At 43.4% G+C, this 26,264-nt stretch overlaps 1 protein-coding gene across 2 annotated transcripts in view; it reads right to left on the bottom strand.

The window, feature by feature from the left end:
* Positions 1–525: 525 nt before the first annotated feature.
* CARF (calcium responsive transcription factor) overlaps positions 526–26,264 on the bottom strand; it is a 435,125-nt gene continuing 409,386 nt past the window's right edge. Inside the window, exons 24-26 of one of the 2 annotated variants that reach the window (XM_029606288.1) lie at positions 20,983–21,118; positions 1,988–2,151; positions 526–1,610 (exon numbers count right to left, since the gene is read on the bottom strand). In XM_029606288.1, the coding sequence (XP_029462148.1) occupies positions 1,265–1,610; positions 1,988–2,151; positions 20,983–21,118 (646 nt within the window). In that variant the 3' untranslated portion in view covers positions 526–1,264. The remainder of the gene's footprint in view (positions 1,611–1,987; positions 2,152–20,982; positions 21,119–26,264) is intronic. The other variant, XM_029606289.1, reaches the window with a different exon arrangement.

Below are 26,264 nucleotides of genomic sequence, written 5' to 3'. Positions count from 1 at the left end.
TCATAAGAGAATGTGAGTTTTATGCAACAGTAGATAAAAGAAGATCAAGGCACTAAGTACTGATACTAGATACATCAAGTCTCACTTATTTAGATGGGTTGTGTTACATTTACTTAAGTCACATTTGGAATTATTCCCAAGCTTTGTAAATTTAAGAAAATTATAATGCTCCCATTTTTGGAAGTTGGTTCCAGCTTTCTTATGCAATTTTGAAAGTAAATTTGAATTTTGAACCTAAAAACATGGCTGTTTAGAAAAGCCTTTCTTTGAAGGATGGGAATCATGCAATTACATACTTCGCTTCTCAACCTACTCCTGATTCCTCTATTCTACCTTGCATTTCCCTTTCCCACTGGTTCCCCTTCCTCCCTTACTGACTCCCTTCCCCCCCCACTATGATTACCCCTCTCCCTTACCCTCTTTTCCTTACAAATAATTCCCATTTGTTAATATTGTTACACATATGTATTTGATATGTATACTCCTAGTTTTCTGTTAATTTTAGCACGTTGCTTTTTCCACCTATGTTCATTGTAAAGCCTTTGGCTGAATTACTGTTTGCTGTAAACCGAGGTGATGTGCATTACGTGCTGCGGTATATAAAAACCTATAAATAAATAAATAAATAAAGGCCTTCAAATTGAGGTTAACTGAATCATCAAGTGAGGCTTGTTGCCTAAAACTAACTGTTTTCCCCCTAATCAAAAGCATCTCATATTCAAATAAAATCGAATCTGTTTAGGTTGGAAATATTTGTTCAAATTTGAAATAGGAATTATTTCAGTAGAAATAAGCTAAAACATTGCAAGTATTTGAGCACAATCTGGTATTACTAGTCAGTCAAGGTTTTATTGATCATGATCATGTGGATTACATTAGGGATTTTGTTGAATTTCCTGAAATTGATGGGATTGTTTGCAATTCACAGCTGTAATCTTAAAAATATGCCCAAACGGTAATACTCAATGGACTTTTTTAAAATTATTGTCATAGATTGCAATGTATTGCTCATCTCTACTATAATCATTATTAGGACCAGCTCTTAGGGCTGGTCCTAATAATGATTATTTTACATTTTAGCAGAAATTATTTTTTCAAGGCAATATTTTTCTACAAATATAAATAATTAAAGCTAATAGAAAACAAATAAGTCAAGTTACTTGCACTACAAATTACAGTATTATAGAATGAACAATATTTTGAGTGAACAATTCTAATTCACTATAATTCAAATTATTGGTGCGATATGTCGTTAGTTGCCTGCTCACTGCAGTAATATTTTCAGACTCGGTCTTCGTACGGCAATGCTGTGAATTAGCCTGGGCTGAAGATAGGGTAGGGTTGCATAACTGTATCTGCTCTTTTTGCTGACGGGGACAATCTTGAACTCCTTTTTTGAAGTATCCGGGAAATAGTGTTTGGAAGCAGAGGACAAGTCCAGGATGCCTGCATTATTCAGGGTCAATGTTGTTTGAATGAATGGCTTATGCTTTTCTTTATCAGGTCTAGCCAACTTTTCAGCATAAGGATCCACTATCAACTTTACCAGATCTGTTTTGAATAATTTCCAGCGGTTTTCTTCTAGGAAGATCTGACAAAGCTGGTCATCACTGAAAAACAATAAATAAAAGTATAATCCAATGTGATCAGAAAAAAAACAAATGAATGTCAGGTCAACTTTTAATTCTACATGGATTTTATTGTTTTTTTTTAATTTGTTATGTTTCTTCCCCTCAGTCCCACACAACCACCCATACCTCCTAATTAGCCCTTTCCTGTCTTCCTTCTTCCCCTCAGATCAAAAGAAATAGCTCAGTTAGAGAGCTCTGACAACAGACTAAAGAATGACTTTAATAATACTCCTAATATAACTGTACCAAGATAACATAGATGCAAGATTGTTCACCAGTCCAAATTAATCGTTTTAAAGTGCAGCACATTAATCAAGATAAATCAAGAGCATTAATACATCATTGTTTTCACTCACCTTGGGTATGTTCTCTCTAATTTGCTTAGTTTCTTTATTGTTATAGTATCTGCTGATTCAATAAATTTGTCCTTATCCACTCGAATGACTTCGGCTCCATTACTAACTAAAACCATACTGCGAGTATCCTTTGCCTTTTCAGACACAACGATTTGACTAAAACTCTGAGAGAAAACACAAATTAGATTTTCTTTATAAGTATTTGTTTTTTGATCTAAAAATCAATTAATAATTGAGATAATTTAGAAAATCCGTTAAAAGCAGCAATGCAATAAGAAATGTTTAGCTAATTCCATGAGGTACACTATACTGAGGGTGCTATTAAACTACTGGTTCTCTTTCCCTAAGTAGTTACATCAACAATAAGAGAACTCACAAATATATCAACATCAAATTCCCATTTTATTCATAAATTGTATATATATAAAAGATCCTATCTAGACAATAATTACTCTCTAGCACAATCATCCTTCCATACCTCAGTCATACCACACATATAAAAACATCATATTATAATATAAAACTCCATCACCAAAAATGTGTCTTCAATACAGATAACAATATAAAGTGACTGTTGCAATATCATATACTCTAAATTTTAAATACATATCACATCACATTGCAATTTCTTTCCTTGGATGTATACAACTTCGTCTGCTCATATCACAGCATTAAGCTGATGTAACTAGCTAATTCCATGGGCATTCACAATAAATACAATTATCATGATCTTATTTCTGTTAGATTCCTTGGCCACGGGGGGACTGCGGCCGGCTCCTCTTACCGCCTCCCCGAGTGCAGTGACCGCTGTCGGCATCCACACGGTGGCAGGGAGACATCCCCGGCGCAAGCTTCTGTCCTCTTCCTTCTTCGCAGCTCCTGCTGCTGAACCAGTGCCACTTCCATGGGCCGAATTCGCCCTCAACTCCCACTGATCAGCCGCCACTGGCTCTTCGCCCTTCCAAGTGGTGTATGGCAAGCAACCTCTCCCACCTCTGCCCATTCCTGTGACCGTCCCTTCACCTGCTCACTCAGTTCCTCGAGGACCACCCTTCCAAACCAAAAGGGGGGTTCTGCTAGATTCCACGGCTACAGGGGGCTGCGGCCGGCTCCTTTTACAGCCTCCCCAAGCGCCGGGACCACTGTCGGCATCCATGCGGCGGCAGGGAGATGTCCCCGGTGCAAGCCTTTGGCCTTCTCCTTCTTCGCAGCTCCTGCTGCCGAACCAGTGCCACGCTCTGCGGCGCGAGAGACGACCTTCGGCCTCCTCTTCGTGGCATCAGGCCGTAGGCCAATGCTTCCTGCAGCCCACATCGGACAGGGCCATCCCTAGGAGCGCGGCCGCGTCTCTTGCACATTCTTAAAGGGCCAGCACCGATTATTGCCACTCAGCTTCCTGGATGATGTCAGGGGTCAGGAACTACTTATAGGACCCTCCTCTTCCTATTCCTCAACTTGGCAATGAGTCTGCTTTGCTTCGGTGAGGTCTTCTGTGCTTTGTTGATACCGTGGTTCCTGCTCCTGCCTTCCGAGTCCTGTTCCTGCTCCTGTTCCCATCCTCTAGTTCCTTCGGTCGGATCTTCTGGCTTCTGACCTCAGACTGGCTTCGGTGACACTTCTGGCTTCTGACCTCGGACTGGCTATCGGCAGCCCTCTGGCTTCTGACCCCGGACTGGCTATCTGCGACTCTCTGGCTTCCGAACTTGGGCTGATTATCGTCATTTCTTCCAGCTGCGATTCCACCATCTTCACAGGGGTTCACCTAAGACCAGCCGGCCCCACGCACCCAAGGGCTCAACCTGCGGAGAAAGGGGTTGGTATTGGCGAAGCTCAAGCCAGCCTCTGCATCAGTTCAGCTTCGCCTCCCAATGGTAGGGACCTGGGGGTTTACCCTCACAGGTAGTGCCAACTCCTCCTCAGGCAAGGGGGTCCACATTTTCCTCCGTGAACACAATTTCATTCTGATTTTTTATTTAAATCCTAGATTCTTTGTAGATAATGATACCTTCTATTGGAGAATTACAATGCATCTTTAAGAATTATCCAAAGATCATGTTGTGTATGAATGTTTGAAACCACTTGGTATCCTTTTTCAAAAATATGCACAACAGCATCTTTGGATAAGCCATGTTGGTCCAGGTAACAGTGGTATTTCTAGTCAGAAGTATTTGTAGGGGGGGAGGGGATTAATGGGGCAAGCTAGGTATGAAAGAGGAGAAGCCAGAGTTATATTTCCAAAAATTACACACTCCCAAAGCAGTGATGTGCTGATAGCTGAAGGCATGTACATATAAAGTCAAATTTGACTGAAGGCATGTACATATAAAGTCAAATTTGTTTTAAACAAATGAGTAAAATACAATGAATATGTCTGTTTTTGTTTCATTCATATATTTCCAAAATGGATGGCGAGGTTCCATGAATTTGATCAAAAATTTTAATCTCATTTGTTTATGTTTCCCATTGAAGTCTATGGCCCATTTAAGTCTATGGCTATGCTATGAGAAAACAGATAGGTGTAGGTAATTTAGCAACCAACTCTTGCTTGTGTGATTTCTATCTCAGCCTCCTGGGAGCTAAGGCAGGACATGTTGGCAAGAAGTTCAGATGGAAGACATATCAAGGTGAAGCATCCTATTAGCTAGTCTATAGCTACCATCTGGATCAAATGACATCTTCCCAACTAAAGATCTTAGCATGTGTAAGAAACTCTCTATTTCCTCTCTAGCAGTTGATAGAGAAGGATCTGTTTGAGAAGCTCTCGCAGAATTTGAAAAAATGGATTTAAGAAGTTGGATTTGATACTAGTATAAGGCTGTTTCTGATCTTCTCTGCTGCAGTAGTTTCATTCATTGTGACAGAAAGATGAAGGCATTAGCACTGCACTTTCTCTGTTCACTGGGGGAGGGTAGAAGTGTGGAGATTGAAGCAGTGCTTTTGTATCTGTTGAAAAAGTGTCTAGTGTAGTGCAGTTAGGTTAGCACCCTGAGAAGTGAAGATTAAGAAGAGTCTTGCCAGGCTGATAGTCTTGTTTTGATATCCATATCCCAGTAGGTACTTTAAATTCCATCATGCCACTGAGAGGAAAAAGTAAAGGACAGAATGGCAGCCTTGGCAGGGATAGAGGTTTTGCTGCAGAGCCAGTTGAGCCTAGAAGCAGCGATAAAAAAGGCAGTTCTGCACCTAAACTGAAACGAGATTGTTTAGCCACAGAATGGCAGAAGTGGAAGGTAACTCAAGGCAGAAACAATTAAAATATGGAGAGCATATGCCACCACTGCCTGTTCCTCTGCCTCTTGTTTTGTAGCAGAGCCAAAGATGGGAGAGCCATCCAAGGCTGGCAGTAGGCTTGGTTTTGCATAGCAGAAGTACAATAGTAAATACCAGCAGTACATTCCTCTACATTGGTTACTGCTTCTGAGACACATAATGCAGTACTTTCAACAACTGATTCTGAGAAAAATCTTGACTAGGATACTCTGAATTAGAAATTAAAGAGTTAGTAGCTGAAGAAAAGTTTGGAAGTATATTCAATAGAGGCTCCAGTGAGTGATAGGGGACATAGATGATAGTGTTGGCATTGAAAGCAATTTCTAGGAAGAACAAGTAGTGCAGATAGCAAGCATGAGTGATGCCCATGGCATTTTTCCTCATGGTCCACCCTCAACCCAACTCCAGTGCCAGCATCAGACCTCAAAGATGCAGAGAAGAGATCGTGCAAGACATCCCTGATTTGGAAGCTTTTAAAGTGAGGGAAGACCTCACTTTGCTCAGTGTATTCACTACAGTAAGGATATCGGTCGAGGGAAGCTACTGGAGCATCTGACAAATGCTAGTATGTAACATCGCCTGCAGAAGCAGCACCCACTAGTATTGGTATCTGTTACGCCCATTGGTTGCAGACATCTGTGACCACTTATGCTCACCTCTTTCTTTGCTGCACTGTCAATTCTTGGAAGAGTGAAGGCCTCCGCCAACTACCGCCAACCTCCGTGGCATTTCTGGGATGGCGTGGGCGCTGCCAAACACCATCTTGTTCCAGGGATCATCTAGCTGCGTGCGCACGGGCCACCTTTGTACACGTCATGGCGGGAACCTCAGGGGCGTCCCCTCCGGATGACGTCATCTCTCTGCTGTACTTAAGCTGACTGGCCCTATGCTTTGACGAGTTAGTAAGGAGTTCCCTTGATGCTGAATCCGCTCCATTCTTGGACTTCCAGTTCCAGATTCTACACTTGGCATGAGATGCTCTGGGTACCTGCTCCTCGGGGATCCTTCTGCGTTCCTGGCTATCCACTCCTCGGAGGGCCTTCTGCCTTGGACTACTATCTGTCCCGCTTCCCGGGACCTTTCCTGGAACTACCTCCTGTGAGTATACTACTACTATGGACTTCAACGATACCAAGCTTCATTGTGGGATCCTCTTCGGTATACCCTGTGCCTCGGGCCACTACCGCATCATCCCCAGTTGGAGCCATTCCAGTATACCCTGTGCTGCAGGTTATTACCGCACCATTGCTACAGGACCCTCTTCTGGGTTCCTGCACCTCAGACTATCATCTCATCATCACTACAGAAAAGACACCTTCAGCGTACCCCGCTCTGCGGGCCACTACCGGATCTACACGTCTGAGGTATTTACTACACTTCTGAAAAGACTTCCTGGCGTACCCCACTCTGTGGGCCACTACTGGATCTTCACATCGGAGGTATCACCCTTGGGTATACCCCTCTGCTTAAAACTGTACTTTAACTACACCTCCTGCTCCACGGGCTCTGCCTTTCCTCTCTCATAATAAAGACTCTATTCCACAGCTGTGTCTGACACCACTGAGACCGCACCTACCGACGGTGATGCTCAGAGGGCTCCTCCCTGTGGGCGGAGACACCTCTCACCTCGGCCCAGGGTTCACACTCTTACAAGTTATAACAGACTGCTAACTCCATGGACCTGGCTCCGGTCTCAGCCATCCAGGTCATCCTTGGCTTGGCCCAATGTATCTCAGAGCAACAAAAGGTATTAGAGACTTTGGCTAACGCCATCAATCAGCTAAGCTCTCGGCTGGACTCTGCCTCAACGCCTGTCAAGCCCACTTCCGCTTCACATGCTTTGCCTATATGACTCTCCATGCCCTTGCCAGCACCTATTTGTTTTACAGGTGACCCCCTGTTATGTAGGGGCTTTCTGAATCAGTGCTATATGACTTTTCATTACAACCTATCTATTTTCTGGACGTAGTGTCCAAAACTATGTACATCTTGTCCTTCTTGGCCAGGAAAGCACTGGCCTGAGCATCATCTCTTTGGGAGCGAAATGATCCAATTCTCAATGATTTGACAGGCTTCCTTGCTCTATTTCATTCTGTATTTGACAACCCCGCTCTCAAGACTGTCGCTGGATCTGCACTCCTGCATCTACAACAAGATATCAGAATTTTGACTGAGTATGTTATTGAGTTTAAAACCTTGTCCTCAGAATTACATTGGGATCTGGGTTGCCTACGTGCTATTTTCCTGGAAGGCCTAAATTCATGCATCAAAGATTAATTAGCAGCACATGAGCTCCCTGAAACTCTGGACTCTCTCATCGACCTAGCTGGTCACGTTGGTCGTCGCCTACATGAGCGGTCCCAGGAGATTAAAGGTCCTAAGAAGATGCCATCGGGGGCCCCGCGCTCTCGTCCTATGCCTGTAACCCAGACTACTCCTGCATCCCGTATAGAGGAGGAAGAACCCATGCAAATGGGCCACAGTCATCTAGCATCTAAAGAGAGGCGTCTCCGGAGAAGATTAGGTCTTTGCATGTACTGTGGACTCCCTGGTCACACTGTGCCCTCTTGTCCTATCTGTCCGGGAAACTAAGACTTAGGATCCGCTGGAGGACTCCTCCTAGGTCTAACCTCTCCATCTCCTCCACTGACATTTCCAGCCTCCATTAACTCGGATACCGTTGAATTCCACACCTTAGCCTTGGTGGACTCAGGTGCTGGTGGGAACTTTATACTCAGACAACTCATGGAGCACCTGTGAATCCCCACTGTTCGGACACCCACACCACTGCTATTGTCATCAATCCATGGCGAGCCATTACCTGAAGTCACCTATTCCACTCAACCTATCCAACTCCGCACAGGATCTCTGCACATGGAGGCCATCTCTTTCCTGGTCTTAGATAAGGCGATAAACCCGGTGGTACTCGGACTGCCATGGTTACAAATGCACACACCCCAATTCGATTGGAACATCCTGCAACTGTCCCAATGGGGTAATTCCTGCCATGGAAAGTGCCTAGAGGTGGTGACTCCCATGCTTCGCCTGACCACTACCACATCCCTTCCGGATCTACCTCTGCAGTACTCCTCTTATCGAGACGTATTCTCTAAGAAAGCGGCAGACACTCTACCACCTCATCGATCTTTTGACTGCGCCATAAATGTATTACCCAATACCGAACCTCCCAGAGGAAGGGTGTACCCACTTTCTGTTGGAAACCAAGGCAATGTCCAATTACATTCAAGAGAACTTGGCGAAGAGCTTCATTCGGTCTTCTAAATCTCCGGCTGGAGCCGGGTTCTTTTTTGTGGGAAAGAAGGACGGTTCCCTTCGCCTGTGCATAGACTACCGCAGCTTAAATGAGATCACTATGAAGGACCGCCACCCATTGCCATTGATCTCTGAACTCTTTGATAGGCTCCAAGGGGCCAAAATATTCACTAAACCTGACCTCAGAGGGGCATACAACTTGGTCTGGATATGCCAGGGCGATGAATGGAAGACTGCATTTAATACCTGCGACGGCCATTTTGAATATTTAGTCATGTCCTTTGGCCTTTGCAATGCCCCGGACTTATTTCAAAACATGATGAATGAAATCTTCAGGGACATGCTTTACAGCTGCTTAGTAGTATACCTAGATGACATACTGGTCTCTCAAGACCTCCAGAGCCATCAATTGGACGTCATTAACGTTCTGCAGAGATTAAGAGATAACCACTTATATGCCAAATTGGAAAAATGCTCCTTACCAGGAGTCTGTCCCCTTCTTAGGTTATATGGTATCCAGCCAGGGGTTCTAGATGGATCCGCAAAAAACCAAGAGTATTTGGGACTGGCCCCAACCTACTGGTCTTAAAGCTCTGTGAAGATTTCTCGGATTCACTAACTACTACAGATTATTCATTCATCATTATTCTACCTTGACCACGCCTCTTACAGCCATGACTCAAAAGGGAGCCAATCCCTCTCACTGGTCCCCAGAAGCCATGACCATCTTCCAGGAACTCAAGGAGGCGTTTCTTCGTGAGCCGTGCTTACGCCACCTAGATCCCCGAAGACCCTTCATCATTGAGGTGGATGCTTCTGACATCGGGGTTGGTGTTGTCCTTAGTCAACATATTGCCAACCACATCTTTCATCCCTGCTCATTTTTCTCTCGACACTTCTCCCCTGCCGAGTGAAACTACGGGATTGGAGACAAAAACATAAGAACATAAGAAAATGCCATACTGGGTAAGACCAAGGGTCCATGAAGCCCAGCATCCTGCTTCCAACAGTGGCCAATCCAGGCCACAAGAACCTGGCAAGTACCCAAAAACTAAGTCTATTCCATGTTACCATTGCTAATGGCAGTGGCTATTCTCTAGGTGAACTTAATAGCAAGTAATGGACTTCTCCCCCAAGAACTTATCCAATCCTTTTTTAAACACAGCTACACTAACTGCACTAACCACATCCTCTGGCAACAAATTCCAGAGTTTAATTGTGTGTTGAGTAAAAAAGAACTTTCTCCGATTCGTTTTAAATGTGCCCCATGCTAACTTCATGGAGTGCCCCCTAGTCTTTCTACTATCCGAAAGAGTAAATAACTGATTCACATCTACCCGTTCTAGACCTCTCATGATTTTAAACACATCTATCATATCCCCCCCCCCTCAGTCGTCTCTTCTCCAAGCTGAAAAGTCCTAACCTCTTTAGTCTTTCCTCATAGGGGAGTTGTTCCATTCCCCTTATCATTTTGGTAGCCCTTCTCTGTACCTTCTCCATCGCAATTATATCTTTTTTGAGATGCGGCGACCAGACATGTACACAGTATTCAAGGTGCAGTCTCACCATGGAGCGATACAGAGGCATTATGACATTTTCCGTTTTATTCACCATTCCCTTTCTAATAATTCCCAACATTCTGTTTGCTTTTTTGACTGCCGCAGCACACTGAACCGACGATTTCAATGTGTTATCCACTATGACACCTAGATCTCTTTCTTGGGTTGTAGCACCTAATATGGAACCCAACATTGTGTAATTATAGCATGGGTTATTTTTCCTATATGCATCACCTTGCACTTATCCACATTAAATTTCATCTGCCATTTGGATGCCCAATTTTCCAGTCTCACAAGGTCTTCCTGCAATTTATCACAATCTGCTTGTGATTTAACTACTCTGAACAATTTTGTGTCATCTGCAAATTTGATTATCTCACTCGTCATATTTCTTTCCAGATCATTTATAAATATATCGAAAAGTAAGGGTCCTAATACAGATCCCTGAGGCACTCCACTGTCCACTCACTTCCACTGAGAAAATTGTCCATTTAATCCTACTCTCTGTTTCCTGCCAGTTTGCAATCCATGAAAGGACATCGCCACCTATCCCATGACTTTTTACTTTTCCTAGAAGCCTCTCATGAGGAACTTTGTCAAATGCCTAGTGATTAAATTGGCGTTACAAGTGATTAAATTGGCGTTCGAAGAATGATGTCCATGGCTCGTGGGTGCACAACATCAAAACACAGTTTACACCGACCACAAGAACCTCGAATACTTAGGTCATGCACAACACCTGAATCACAGGCAAGCCCGCTGGTCTCTATTTTTTAACCGCTTTGACTTCCTCTTCAAATACCACCCAGCGGACAAGAACATCCGTGCTGACGCACTCTCCCGTTCTTTCTCTACGGAGGATGTTCCTGATACTCTGTGACACTCATTGACCCTACAAGGGTACTGCTCTCTGCTACCCACACGGTTCCAGCCAGGAAGACGGTGGTGCCCCAAGCACTCAGAAAAAAGATCCTCAGATGGGCACATGACTCTCTGCTCACAGGTCATCCTCGTCAAGCCAGAACACTTGCCACGCTGCAAAGGTTCTACTGGTGGCCCATCATGAAAAAAGTTGCCCAGGCCTATATAAAGTCATGTCCTACATGCACTCGACAAAAACCACCGGTCGGTCATCCATGGGGACTTCTTCAGCCACTCCCCGCACCTAGCAAACCGTGGACACATATAGCCATGGATTTTATTGTTGACTTACCCGTATCCAATGGCAACAAAACCATCTGGGTCACTGTAGACCACTTTTCAAAGATGGCTCATTTCGTGGCACTACCCAGGTTACCTTCAGCTCCAGAATTAGCGAAGCTATTCATCCGTCACATCTTTCACCTCCATGGCCTGCCAAGACACATCCTCTCTGATCGAGGGGTCCAATTTACAGCAAAATTCTGGAGATCCATATGCAAGAAATTTGACATCTCCCTGGATCTCACATCAGCCTACCATCCGCGGGCCAATGGGCAGATTGAGAGGATGAACCGTATGCTAAAACAGTTTCTCCAGGCATATGTTAACTCCAGTCAGAGTGACTGGTCCGAGTTGCTTCCCTGGGCCGAATTTGTGCTAAATTCCCACTAGTCTGCTTCAACTGGATCGTCGCCTTTCCAAATTGTCTACGGACGTCAACCTCTACCTCCTCTCTCAGTGCCTTTGTTGGTATTGTCTCCCGCAGCACAGGTCTTGATGCAGGAACTGCACCAACTCTGGGAACACACCAAACAACTCCTCCAAAAGGCTGGGCAAAAAGCTAAGAAGTTCTACGATGCCCATCACCGAGCCGCTCCGCAGTTGCATCCTGGAGATAAGGTGTGGCTCAGTACCTGCTTCATCCACCTAAAACTGCCTTCTGCTCGATTTGCACCCAGATACATAGGGCCTTTTGCAGTACTTCACTGCCTGGGTCCAGTCACTTACAGCCTTCAGTTACCCTCTTCACTTAGAATCCACAACGCCTTCCACATCTCCCTTTTGAAACCACTCATCCTGTCGGAATTCTCGAAGAAGACACCTGAACCTCAACCTCTTACCGCAGAAGAAGATATCACTTATCAGGTTGAGGATATACTGGATGTAAGAAAACGCAGAAGGCGCTGGGAGTATCTCATCTCATGGGAAGGATTTTGTCCCGAGGAGAATAGTTGGGAGCCTGTAAGCAACATCCTTGACAAGGAGTTGATCAGACAATTCCATATTTCTCACCCGAGAAAACCAAAACCCCTGGGGAGGGGCCCTAAGAAGGAGGGTACTGTTACGCCCATTGGTCGCAGACGGCTGCAACCACTTATGCTCACCTCTTTCTTTGCTGCACTGTCAATTCTTGGAAGAGTGGCGGCCTCCACCAACCACCGCCGACCTCCCTGGCATTCCCGGAACAGTGTGGGTACTGCCGACTGCCATCTTGTTCCAGAGATCACCTAGCCGCGCGCGCACAGGGAACATCAGGGGCGTCCCTTCCGGATGATGTCATCTCTCTGCTGTACTTAAGCCGACTGGCCCTATGCTTTAACGAGTTAGCAAGGAGTTCCCTCGTTGCTGAATCCGCTCCATCCTTGGACTTCCGGTTCCAGATTCTACACTTGGCGTGAGATGCTCTGGGTACCTGCTCCTAGGAGGGCCTTCTGCCTTGGACTACTATCTATCCCGCTTCCCAGGATCTTTCCTGGAACTACCTCCTGTGAGTACACTACTACTATGGACTTCAACGATACCAAGTTTCATTGTGGGATCCTCTTCGGTGTACCCTGTGCCACTACTGCATCATCCCCAGTTGTAGCCATTCCGGTATACCATGTGCTGTAGGTTATTACCGCACCATCGCTACAGGACCCTCTTCAGGGTTCCTGCACCTCAGACTATCATCTAATCATCACTACAGAAGAGACACCTTCGGCATACCCCGCACTGCGGGCCACTACCAGATCTACACGTCTGAGGTATTTACTACACTTTTGAAAAGAATTCCTGGCATACCCCACTCTGCGGGCCACTACCAGATCTTCACATCGGAGATATCACCCTTGGGTATACCCCTCTGCTCAGAACTTACTTTAACTACACCTCCTGCTCCGCGGGCTCTGCCTTTCTCTCTCATAATAAAGACTCTATTCCACAGCTATGTCTGACACCACTGAGACCACGCCTACCGATGGTGAGGTTCACAGGGCTCTTCCCTATGGGCAGAGACACGTCTCAACTCGGCCCAGGGTTCACACTCCTACAAGTTATAACAGTTTCAGGGGAGGATGGCAGTACTAGACTGGGGACCCCTTCTGCCACTCAAAGCTGGAAAAAAGGGTTGAAAAGGAGAAGACTTTTCCCTAAGCTGATTGCACAGCCCCTTCCACCAGTCAGGTGGCAGACCAGTAGCTCCCTGCTATGCGTCTTCACCACCTTAGAGTAAATGGGGTGGTGTTGTATCATTATCCAGGGGCATGAGGCAGCAGTATTGAAAGTAGAAACAAGGTGCATAGGGAAAATAATTGCCCTGGATAGCCAGCACCTGCAGATAGTGGAGAACATGGACTTTAAGCATCTGCTATATGTGTTAGCTTACAATTAAAAGTGTGCCCAAGACTACTTTTAGTAGGGAGGTTGTCCGCACCTTGTACAACCAGTGCCATAGTAACATCTTTATCTTTTATTGAATTTATTAATCTTGTATATCCTAGGTGATGTACATAAAAACAGACACAACAGTAAACACCAAGTCAAAATCAGTAAAGACAAAAAAATCACAAAAAAACCAACAGAGACCATCTGTGATCTTAGTAAAAAGCTTGTTTAAACAGCCAAGTTTTTAGCTGGGTCTTAAATGTCTTGACACTGCCTGCTGTGCATAGGGCTTCTGGGAGATCGGAGCAGAGACAGAGAATGCACAGTCTCTGTTATGCTCAGCCTGGTATGCATGGGAGAGGGTACATCTAGCAAGCCTTGTTGTATGGAGCAGATCTCTGACGGGATGGACAGTAAAGCCATAAAAGAGCATTGCTCCAGGGTGAGGCATCAGAGGAAATATTAATTTATTTATTTATTTATTTTATTTAGTCGCTTTTCTATACAGATATTAGTGTGATCATATCGGTTTACATCAAACTGCAGGTAGAAATTATAAAAAACAAGGGAGGGGTAACTGGGCTAAGAGGAAACTAAATATATAAATATATGTATATATAGATAGGCGGAAACAGAAAAGGAAACAGGTTGCATAGAGGATAACATGATTTTGATTACATAGAAAGTTGCGTAGAAGATAACATGATTACATCGTTACAAAATTATATCGTTAAATGGTAAAGACATGTCATAATTACATGGTTTCAGGATTCAGGTCGATATCAATAGTGGAATAATTGAAGGTGAGGGAAGGCAGGGGGGGAAGGGGGAAGGGGGAAGGGGGGGGGAAAGGCAGGGGGAGGAGGAGAGGGAGGCCCTATTCTGGGTAAGCCTGTTTAAAGAGCCAAGTCTTTAATTTTATTTTTTTTATTTGTTGGAACAAGGCTCAAGGCAGAGGTTTACAGGAAGTTTGTTCCAGCGGGTGGGGCCAGCAATGGACAGCGCTCAATCTCTTGTAGAAGATATGTGTGCCTTTTTGAGGGAGGGGATATAGAGCATGCCATTATGGTTAGTTCGGGTGGGACGGCTGGATTGTAAGAAATGGAATGGTTCGTGATTAAAGGTGATCATCGCAATCTTGCAATTGTCACATTCTCCTATTGGAAGCCAATGTAAGTCAGCAAATACTGGGGAAATGTGATCGCGCTTGTTGGTACCAGTAATAAGTTGCGCTGCGGCATTTATCAGTAATTGGAGAGGCCGAAGTGTGACTGCAGGAAGGCCTAAGAGTGTGGAGTTGCAGTAGTCTACCAAAGGTAGTATAGAAACCTATACCATGGTTTGAAAATCTGCCTTTTCCAACAAATGTTTAAGGCCACAAAGTATGCAAAGTTTATAAAAGCCTTCCTGAAGTCTATTTTTAACAAAAGGTCAGAAGGATAAAGCAGAGTCAAATAGAACACCCAAATTACAAATATAAGCATTCAAAGAAAAGGGATTTGGATAATTAAGATGGAGTCATGAGGTGATTTAGACAGAGAATTAGTAAATTAGTGAATTAGTAAACATTGAGCTTTGGATAGATTTAGCGACAACTTATTGAAAGATAGCCAGCATTTAAAAGAAGAGGCACAGCTGGCTAAAGCAGTGGGGAGTAGCATGCATTTCTAGAGATGTGAATCGGAACCGGAATCGGTTCGTTTCCGGTTACGATTCAAATCGTGCATTTTTTTTCATCCGGCCCGATCGTTTTTTTTTTTTTTAAATCAGCTGCACCCGATCCGATAAACAAAAAACCCACCCCGACCCTTTAAAACCACTCCCTTAGCCTCCACCACCCTCCCGACCCTCCCAAAAATGTTTTAAAATTACCTGGTGATCCAGTGGGCCCCAGGAGCGATCTCCCGCTCTCGGGCCATCGGCTGCCACTAATAAAAATGGCGCCGATGGCCCTTTGCCCTTACCATGTGACAGGGTAACTCTTTTACTGGGCAGGTTCAACGCCGCTCCTCAACGCCGATCCACTCACTTCCTCTTCATTCCAACAATGAATGAATGTCCCTTAACATTGTTGGAATGAAGAGGAAGTGAGTGGATCGGCATTGAGGAGCGGCGTTGAACCTGCCCGGTAAAAGAGTGAGAGACCAGTATCTAGACTTAAAAATTGAGACCTTTTCTTGGGTATTTGGTCGGCTGCTTGGATCATGTGTTGAACGGCTATTAAAAGTAATTCGGAAATGTGCGGATGCACTCTGTAAGACTATGTAGTGAGGTCCAGATAAGCGGTGTTCAGTATCAGAGGAAGTAAATTATGATATACGTTTCATCGAGAGTGATGCACGATTGAAACTGTGAAATACAGTAAGAGTCCCCTGAGGAAGCCCGATTAGGGGTGAAATGAGGTGCCTTGTTGGGGCATCTGATATCAAAACATCGGTTGAGAAAGATTGGGGCGTCTGATGTTAAAACATTGGTTGAGAAAGATTGGGGTGATCGGTACAACAAACAGTGTTTGCAAAGATTGAGTATCAGTTGTTCAATAGCTACTATAAAATCATTATAATTTACTAATAGATGATAATATAAAGGATAAGAGGTCACTTTTATGGGGTATATGGTTTTAAGTGGATGAATGAATGGGTGTGATTGTGTGATATTAGGGGGTTACGGTTGGGATAAATGATGATTATGAGTTAGGACTTGTCTGGACTGGGTGCATTCAAAATTGTGATTTAATATTGAATTCATCAGAATAGATATTGTGATCAGATATATGTATGTTGAGGGGTAACTGTATTGATACATATGTACTGTTGAATATCATGTTATTAGAAATGATGTGTTCAATGTAATTGAAATGATGTATTTAATGATTGTTTTATTAAATGTGATATAATATATTTTGATGTGACATGTAATAATAAAGGATATAAACAGTTTTGAAAGGTGATATTGAAGATCAATTTAAATTGATATTGTATATTTATGGTAATACTTTGGGAGTCCCCGAGTGTGTTGGACTGTGAAAAGGAGCAGAGTCACCCCACACCCTCAGCCCCTTCTAGTAGTCAGGTGGCAGGCTAGCAGCCCCCTCTCCCATGTGTCAGAAGCGACAACACACCATGGAGGAAATGGGGTGGTGTTCGGTAACACTATCCTGGGGAAGGAGGCAGGCAGTTTCAAAAGTTATAACCAGGAGCATTGGGGAAATGATTGCCCTTGATGACCAGCCCTTGCAGGGATAGGGTCCAGTGGGTGGATAGCAGACTTGATTTTTAAATGATTTGGTTTAATTCAAGTTTAGATACTGGGTCAAATGTGTTCCATTTTGCTTGTCCAAGTTTTTTTTCTGGTTCTTTTGTTGGTAAGAAGTTTGAGAATTATGTTTTTAACGTATTGATTTTATTTAACAGAGACATTGCATATTCATTGCAGGAGTTCTTTGAAAATTCATAGTTATTTAAGATGGCGGAAGATGGGTCTTTGATTAAGTTTTTAACTGTTTCAGAGTAATTTGGAATTAAATATTACACCATGAATCTGTTTTGCATAGTAGTCATTTATTGCCTTATTTATTTGTTCATGGTATTTTGTTAATAGGGATTTGTATTTATCTAAGCATTCCATAGATTGGCATTTCCGCCACTGCTTTTCAGATTATCTCAGGGTCTCTTTCGTGTTTCTTAGCTCTTCATTATACCAAGGTTTTTTTTGTTTAGCTGTATTGTCTTCACTCTGGAATGTTTTTTCCTGGATTGGGCATAGGGTATCAGCTATTTCATTGATGATTTTATCCCAGGAGTTAAGATAAGGAGGCAAAATCGTAATCAAAATCAGTTATTTTATTTTTTATTGTTTCTTCAGGTATTTTTGGTTCTATCTTTTTTCTGTATGTGAAAGATTGATTATTATGTGAGATTGCTGTGTTGTGAGGAGGGTTATTTCTGCTTTAATTTGTTGTTGATTTGACCAGGGAACTGTGAAGGACTTCAAAGGGGCGTGGGATAAACACTGTGGATCCATAAAGTCAAGAGGCCGCCAATGAAGAGTGGATGACTCGCCAGAATGATGTCTACTGCCTGGAGACAATACCCTTATTCAATAAACATACACATGGTTACTGTGACTCCAACATCACTCTAAGCTTCAACAGCAAGAGGAAATGTGGAAAAAAGGATTTGCACTCACAAAGACGGGAGTAGCTGGCTTGTTACGGCGGTTACTACCCCAAACCAAATATCCAAATTACTACCTCCACCTTCCTCTATTCCTGATGCCTTTCAACTAGCTTGATCACTCCATTCTTATACTTCACTTTCAATGCATATCCAGCATAGTTCTCTGCTTCAACAGCAGGGGAAAAGAAAAACTGTTACTTCACACATCCAGCAGAGCTCTCTGCTTAAACGGCAGGGGAGAAGAAAAAAGGGTTCGCACTCACAAAGCGGGGAGTAGCTGGCTTGTTACGGCGGTTACTACCCCAAACCAAATGTACCTGATACTTCACTCTCGAAGCATATCCAGCATGGCTCTCTGCTTCAACGGCATGGGAGAAAGACTGATACATCACGAATTTCCAGCATAGCTCTCTGCTTCAACGGCAGGGGAAAAGAAAAACTGATACTTCACGCATATCCAGCATAACTTCAACGGCAGGGGAGAAGAAAAAAGGATTCACACTCACAAAGCGGGGAGTAGCTGGCTTGTTACGGCGGTTACTACCCCAAACCAAATGTGCCTGATACTTTGCTTTCGATGCATATCCAGCATAGCTCTCTGCTTCAACGGCAGGGGAGAAGAAAAAACTGATACCTCACGCATATCCAGCATAGCTCCCTGCTTCAACGGCAGGGGAGAAGATAAACAACCAATAAGGGCTGTATAACATAATCTGGGTAAAAACAAATAAGCATGGGTGTAGCTTGCTTATTGCGGCGGTTACTACCCCTACTACCTCTAACTAATCAAGCTAGATATTTCACTTGGATGCAGCTCCATCACCGCTCTCTACATTAATGGCGGGGGTGGAAGGGAATTAGAACCAAGAGCTAAGAGAAACAGATAAGTATGAGAGAAGAAATGAGGGAAGCTTGCTGGGCAGACTGGATGGGCCATTTGGTCTTCTTCTGCCGTCATTTCTATGTTTCTATGTTTCTATATGTTTCTATATGTTCTGAGTGGAATTGATTAAGCAGTTATTGTGAATGGCGAAAATCAGATCAAGAATATGTCCTGCTTTATGAGTGGAGTTGGTTACTTAATCTTTCTAGACACTCTTTTTGTAGTGTTCCAGGTGGGCAATAGACCAAACCAATGTTTAGTTGTGGTGATTTTAGAATTGCCACCTCGTAGGGAGGGTTAATTTCAACTTTTTAGGGTTTTAGTTTTAGTTCTTTTTTTACATATAATTAATAGTCCCGCACCTTTACATTTGGTCTGGGAAAGTGAAAGATATCATAGTTGGGGTGATCAATTTGATTTAAGAGGACATTATCATTGTCTTTCAGCCATGTTTCAGTAATGCAGAAGATAGTGGGATTTAGTTCCTCTAACAGATCATCTATCAGTGGGATTTTCTTTGTCAGCCACTGAACATTTAACAAAAGGAGAGAAAGCATTAAACAGGAGGAAATTACAGGGGAGTTGTTACTTATCTTGGGATAGATAAGGTTTGCATTCTTTCTTTGCTTATGTTTTGAAGTTCTCCAAAGATTTCCATAACTTTCTCGCCCTGTGATGGTTTCAATGATGTGGGTTGGCTCCATTATAGGGTCTGTTTGGTAAGGGCTATAATCACAATGGGGTAGATTTTTTAAAAAAGCGTGATCGCGTACTTTTGTTCGCGCAGCAGGCGCAAACAAAAGAACGCTGGATTTTATAAGATACACGCATAGCCGCGCGTATCTTATAAAATCCTGGATCGGCGTGCACAAGGCTGCCAATTTTGGGCAGCCTGTGCGTGTCGAGCCGCGCAGCCTGCCTCCGTTCCCTCCGAGGCCGCTCCGGCAGCCTCGGTGGGAACTTTCTTTCGCCCTCCCCTCACTTCCCCTACCTAACCCCCCCCCCCCCCGGCCCTATCTAAACACCCCCTTACCTTTGTCCTTTGATTTACGCCTGCTAGAAGCAGGCGTAAATCTACACGCGCCAGCGGACTGCTGGCGCGCCGTCATCCGACCCGGGGGCTAGTCCGGAGGCCTGGACCACGCCCCCGGGCCGGCACCACGCCCCCGGTCCCGCCCCCGAAACGCCGTGTCCCACCCCTGAAATGCTGCGTCATTCGGCCCCGCCCCCGACACGCCCCCTTAAAAAAACCCCGGGACTTACGCGCGTCCCGGAGCTCTGCGCGCGCTGCCGGCCTATGCAAAATAGGCGCGCCGGCGCCCTGCTCGCATAAATCCGCCCGGATTTACGCGAGCAGGGCTTTTAAAATCCGCCCGAATTTATTTACTTCAGGTGTTTCCTCAGGCTTGCATGAAGGGGCACACAAAGGTGTGAGCTAAATTTAAACAAATAGTATTGGTACCTATTTAAATTACAAGTTTTGTGGTTAGAGTAAGAGAAGTAGGAAGAGATGTGCTGAGTGTGTACTAAATAGGGGAACTTTCATGCTCAACTACCCAAGAGTACAACATAGGAAGACAACAAATACTGTCTAGATAAAGAGTGATATCCTACAAGCAGTCATGCACTGTAGGGATATATCACTGTAGGGATATATCCATGGCAATGTGGATGGGAATAACTGGTCCAATTGGTATTTTTCTTCTATTGGGTTACTACATTTTTATTATATAGTGCCCACATTCTGTCTTGAAGTCAACAATTGAGGGAATGTTCAGTAGCATTCCTCCATACCCTGTCTACACATTTGATTTACCAGATTACTACTGATCGTCTGAGACAGGATTGTGTCCATTCCTAGTTTCGCTCCAAATATGGACATGCAGTTCTAATTGGTCTAAAAAAAAAAAAGATTTCCAACTCTATGCATGAAAAGGGATAAAACTAAGATTGGTGTAGCCTGAAAGGGATAATCAAGGGAATAATCAAGTTAAATAGAAGATTATACATTTCTTGGCATAGAACAGATGCAGGTGTTAGAAATTGCATGCACCCCCAATTACATGAAAGTGTTGACTATGTGGCATCCCATAGCTCTGTATTTCAACTAAGGATGTCAACATTTCATATACAGGACTCTTCTCTTCTTCCCCTAAAATTCTCTATGTATACCTTTTTTTGCTTACTTCAAAATTCCTAATGATCAAGGCCATTTGTAATATATCTACCAATTCTCTCTACCTCTTTAACTTTAGTTATGCTCACCAAGCAGTCGCCTGCATGCAGTATATTAATTCTGAAGTAAACGGATGCAGCTAATTGGCTAGGAATCTCCCCATATCGTGTGGAAATAGTTGGTTTCTTACTGTCCCTTCTAAAAGAGGTTGTTGTATTTCTACGTCTGAAAAAAAGAGTGAAATATATATAGTGTAACTCATTTTCTAAATTCCTTCTGTAGGCATTTGTAGACTCAGCATCTAAATTTATGTAATTGCTTCATAAAACTAAAAAAAAAAAAGACATCATGACAAAATAAAGAAAAGGTTTTTAGTCTGACCAGATGGAAGTGACTGCCTTCCATATTCTGATGGTGGCCATGTTGTTAACAAACAAATAACAATAACTAATAGAACCAGCCCTGGTTTTAGTATATTCAGTCTATGGACTTGAAACTCTGCTTTTTTTAAACACTGGATACCTGAACTTTCTAGTCATCTTACCCTATCCCACATATTAAGATCAGTCTAAATCCTCTAGTCAGTATTTTTATCTTGTTTAACATCATCATTATAGACACTTATCCCCTTTTTCTCCAAAATCATGTCGTTTTGCTTTGAAATGATTTAGTTATATAGCTATGGCAGTCTTTATTGATTTTATACCAACTGCACCATTTGCTATAGCAATAACAGCTTATCCTACTCCCTTTACCAACAGGCCGATTCTGTAAAGATCGCGGAAGAACGGGCACTCCTTGTTGAGCGCCCACTTGCCTGACACATGCCCAGCCAACTCTCCTGGGTGTGCGATCCTACATTTAAATGAGGGATCACCCTAAAAGGAGGCGCTAGGGGCGATTACGTACCCCTAACGCCTCTTTGGGCCAGGAGAGGTGGCTCTGTCTGCGGGTTCAGGAAACCGATGCTCAATTTTACTAGCAACAGTTTTCCGAACCCGCTGACAGTGATCGGTTAGGAAAACGGATGCCGGTAAAATTGAGCGTCCATTCTCCTAACCGAACTGGCCGGCCCATCATTTTCTATTTATTTATTTATATTTTTTGTTCCTGTGACTTAATATTACTAGGATATTAAGTCGGAGGGTGTACAGAAAAGTAGAAAATACTGCTTTTCTGTACATTTTTCCAGGTTGCTCATAAATTAACGCTTGCCCTTGTGCCTAATAGACACCTATCAAAAACACACGGCAAAACCCTTGTTGATCAGTGCGCGGCCAAGCGCACTTTACAGAATCGGCCTGCAAGTGAATAGTAGGGAGTTAGCTGACATCATCAACTGTTCTGCTGTTATTGGCACAAAATGGCTGCTCGCAGCAGCAGAAAGAGCCACACATTTGTCACCCCATCCTGGGGAACATAAATTAATGGGATAGGTTCTCTATTTGTAAAAGGGTTCTTCTCCCAAATTTATTTAGTGGATTCAGGAGTTAGGCATACAGATGGTGAAATGGACCTGAATAGAGAAAGTAGAGTGGGTAGTTCACAACTCTTCTATTGATCAGTCATAGAGGACACCATCCTTCTCCCCTCCATGTACTCTGGCCCCTATACTATCCCTTAGTGTTGGCACAAATAAAGCATACGAAAAGAAACACTGCTTACAAATACTCAAATTCTTAACTTTACTTTTTCTGGTTCTGATGCCAAGCACTAATAAAAGGCATAGCATGGAGTAAGAATACTCATACTGAATAATTAGAATTCATGAGGCACAACAGTAAGAAGTAAAATCTTTTCCCCAAAAACATACTATTATATGGTATGTCCTATGACTTAGGGCCAGATTTTCAAAGGGGTACGCGCGTAAGATACACACGTACCCCCCGAAAATCTGCCCAAAATTCCCCCTGCACGTGCCGAGCCTATGTTGAGTAGGCTCGGCGGCATGAGCAAACCCCGGGGCTTTCCTGGGGGGGCGTGTCGGGGGCGTGTCATGGCTGCATGTCATTTGGGGCGGGGCCGCGGGCATGGTTCTGGCCCGGGGGCGTTTCGGGGGAATGGCCGAGGCCTCCGAAACGGCTCCCGGGCCTGAGAATCGCGCGCCGCAAGTAACTTGTGCAACAAAGGTAGGGGGGGTTTAGGTAGGGCTGGGGGGGTGGAGGGAACGGAGGCAGGCTGCGCAGCTTGGCACGTGCAGGCTGCCGATTTTGCACAGTCTTGCGTGCGCCGATCCCAGATTTTAACAGATACGTGCGGCTACACGCGTATCTATTAAAATCCCGCGTACTCTTGTTTGCGCCTGGTGCGCGAACAAAAGTACGCATGTGCGCAAATTTGTAAAGTCTACCCCTTAGTGTATCAGTCACTCAGCCTTCACATGAATGGCAATTAGATCTCCCAAACTCCATTCCAAACATATTAGAAGGAAACATAAAAAATACATTACCCATAGTATAGTTCTCCTATTATCACTTTGATAGGTATTTTTTCCTTGCCATACTTAACCCACCCCAAAAAACAAGGGATAGTCATCAGATTCCTCTTCAAGTTTAACCCATTTCTCTACACAACTATAAAGGAATGAAGTTCGCCTCCATAGACTTTGCTCATGACTCCTTCTGCCTCAGCCTTCTCCATTTCTAGTTTTTCAAAATAAAGCGATGTGTAGGTCTCCCCAGTATCCTTCATGGAGCCCTCCTCCTAACAGAACAACCCTTTGCTCTTTTCTCCTGGACTTTTTTCTCATGGGGAAGAAATGTTTCTTCTCCACCCTTAGCTCCTGGACTATTCCTCAGGGGGAGGAAATTTTTCTTCACTCCATGGCCTCAGGCCTCTTCCCTGGAGGAGAAAAGCCCTTGCAGGGCCCCATTCCATACTGGGGTGGTCCCCAGGCCCACCAGCCTTCAGACTAGCAATTCCAGGCCACTACATCCTGGAAGTTTCTTCCTCTGCCAAATCCATCCTAAAAAGAGCAAATCCCAACAAAAACCTTCCAATTTTATACATCCCGCTTAATAATTTCCCACAGTCACATACTCTGGATTCTTAAGAAGACCAACACACCACTACTTAATCCAAGCCACATTAATATATTATATTAAAATGCTCACCTCTCTCAAAATACCATCCAGTGGTCATTTACTATTACTACAAATTCAAACATTCAACACATTTCCCAGCCAGTCAACCATGATAAATCCATGTCTCTTCTACCCAAAATGTCTTCTGCTACTAGGAACCAAAAGGAGGCTCAAATTTGGGGGTCTCCTCACATTCAAGATAAGCATACTGGAGAATCATCGATGTAAAACTTATTATCCAGTCAGTCAAAACTTTAACTTAGCTGAACAATAAATCTATTCTTCATTTGACTAAACAATTGTACTTTAAAGCAGAAGTACTAGTTATATTCTGTTAAATATCAATCTATGTATTTCTTGGCTTTATTACTTGCTTTTTTAATCTTATTCTTGTTGTTCTTTCTATTTTATTTCTTATATATTTACACTTTTTTTTGGAATAAAAGGCATTTACCTTTATTATGTTCACACCTTTTTTTTTTTTAATCACCTTCCCCAAAAACATTTTTCAAATGTTTTGGCTCTATTAATAGAGCGAATACCTTTTTATATAGAGTCATGGAGCTGTAATGGCTAGGCAGGAGGAGCAGCCAAGAACTTGTGAACAGTATCTCCTCCAGGCGAAATATATATATGGATAGATATTCCATGTGAGAAGGGGAATAGAAAATATTGATAGAAATATATAGATTGATAGAGAGAGATAAATTTTATGTGAGAAGGGGAATAGAATAACAGTGGGGGTGTACTAATGTCCACCTGGCCAGAATGAACAGATGATAAAATGGTAACAGAAATTAGAAAGCTAACAAAATTTATGTCAAATTAAATTGGACATCACTAACCACCAGATGTTACTGTTTGGCCCCTCGGATAGAGAGGCAGTTAACCTGAAGGGTAACATGTCTATGGCAGCATTATTGTTATTAGTAGCAGGAAATGTATTCTACTACAATGCATAAAGAAAGACGGTCCTACTAAGAGCATGTGGCTGTGCTTAATAGTAGAGATTTTTCAAGTTGAAAAATGCCATTTGGGATATGCATCATTATGTACCTTCAAAAAATGTATGACTAAATGGAAAGGATTTGAGGGGCGGAGTCCAAGATGGCGACAGAATGAGACGCTGAGGAAGCAGGTCTCCTGAAATAGCTTCTTTTTTCCTTGTACTAAATTGCAAAAGATTTGATGCCGCACACGAAGCGAAAGGCCCGGCTCCGTGAGAGCCAGGCAGTCAAGGAAATATCGGAACAACCACCTACGATGTCTGCCTTCTTCGCAGCCACGCTGAATTTGCCGGGAGCGAGTGCCGTGGTGGAGAGGGGAGAGGAGCGAGCACCCCCCTCCTTGGCAGAGGAGATTTCGCTAAGCCCCGGTGCACCGGAGACCCCGTCCCCTCCTTTGTGTATGAGTGAATACCGGGACTCAAAACCGAGAAGTCCACCACTTCGCCAGGAAGGAGAAGGTCAGAGGCTGGCAGAGGTGGGAGGAATGACGCAGATTGGAGGATATGTGCCTCTCAGTCTGAATGATACCCCCGAGACATCGCCACAGAACAATTCAAGGGACACTGTATTTATGGCAGCAAGAGAGGGTGAATCAATTTCGGAACTAAGCCCTTTTCTTGTGAAACCGGGGGTAATAACATTGGAATCACTTTGGGAAGCAATGGCGGCCATTGAGTCAGCCATAGTAAAATTGTCAAAAGTTTGTACAAACTCCAATAAAAGAAGTATTGAAAATGAGAAAAGAATTGAGATACAAGAGGCAAAGATTAATGACATGGATAATAAGATTAAGAATATCGAGAAACAACAATCGAGTATGATTCAATATGAGACTGTGTTCAATAAAAAACTGGAAAATCTTGAGAACTCTATCCGAATATTGAATATAAGGGTCCTTAACTTCCCAGTTATATCACAAATAATACCACTTGATTTGTTCAAGAAATATTTAATGGATGTGTTAAAAATACCTATGGAAGCACTTCCATTAATTTTAAAGGCATATTATTTACCTCAAAGAAGCCAGCAAAACCAGGAGAAGGAAGAGCCCTCAGAACAAATAAATGTTTCAGAATTATTGAAACTATCCATGGAAGATACAGTTACCACTAGAGCTGTCCTTTTTGTGACTTTTGCATTTATCACGGAAAAAAATAATGTAATGAAGATATTCTTCCGAAAAAGATCTGAGAAATTTTATGGCCAAAAAATCTGGCTATTTCCAGATATTACCCATCCAACACAAGAAAGGAGAAAGAAGTTTATTGAATTAAGAGATGA

This window comes from Rhinatrema bivittatum, chromosome 6 (assembly GCF_901001135.1).
Source record: "Rhinatrema bivittatum chromosome 6, aRhiBiv1.1, whole genome shotgun sequence".
NCBI classification, from domain to species: domain Eukaryota; kingdom Metazoa; phylum Chordata; class Amphibia; order Gymnophiona; family Rhinatrematidae; genus Rhinatrema; species Rhinatrema bivittatum.
The sequence above is the reverse complement of the archived record's forward strand: the minus strand, read 5'-3'. Positions and strand labels throughout refer to the sequence as shown.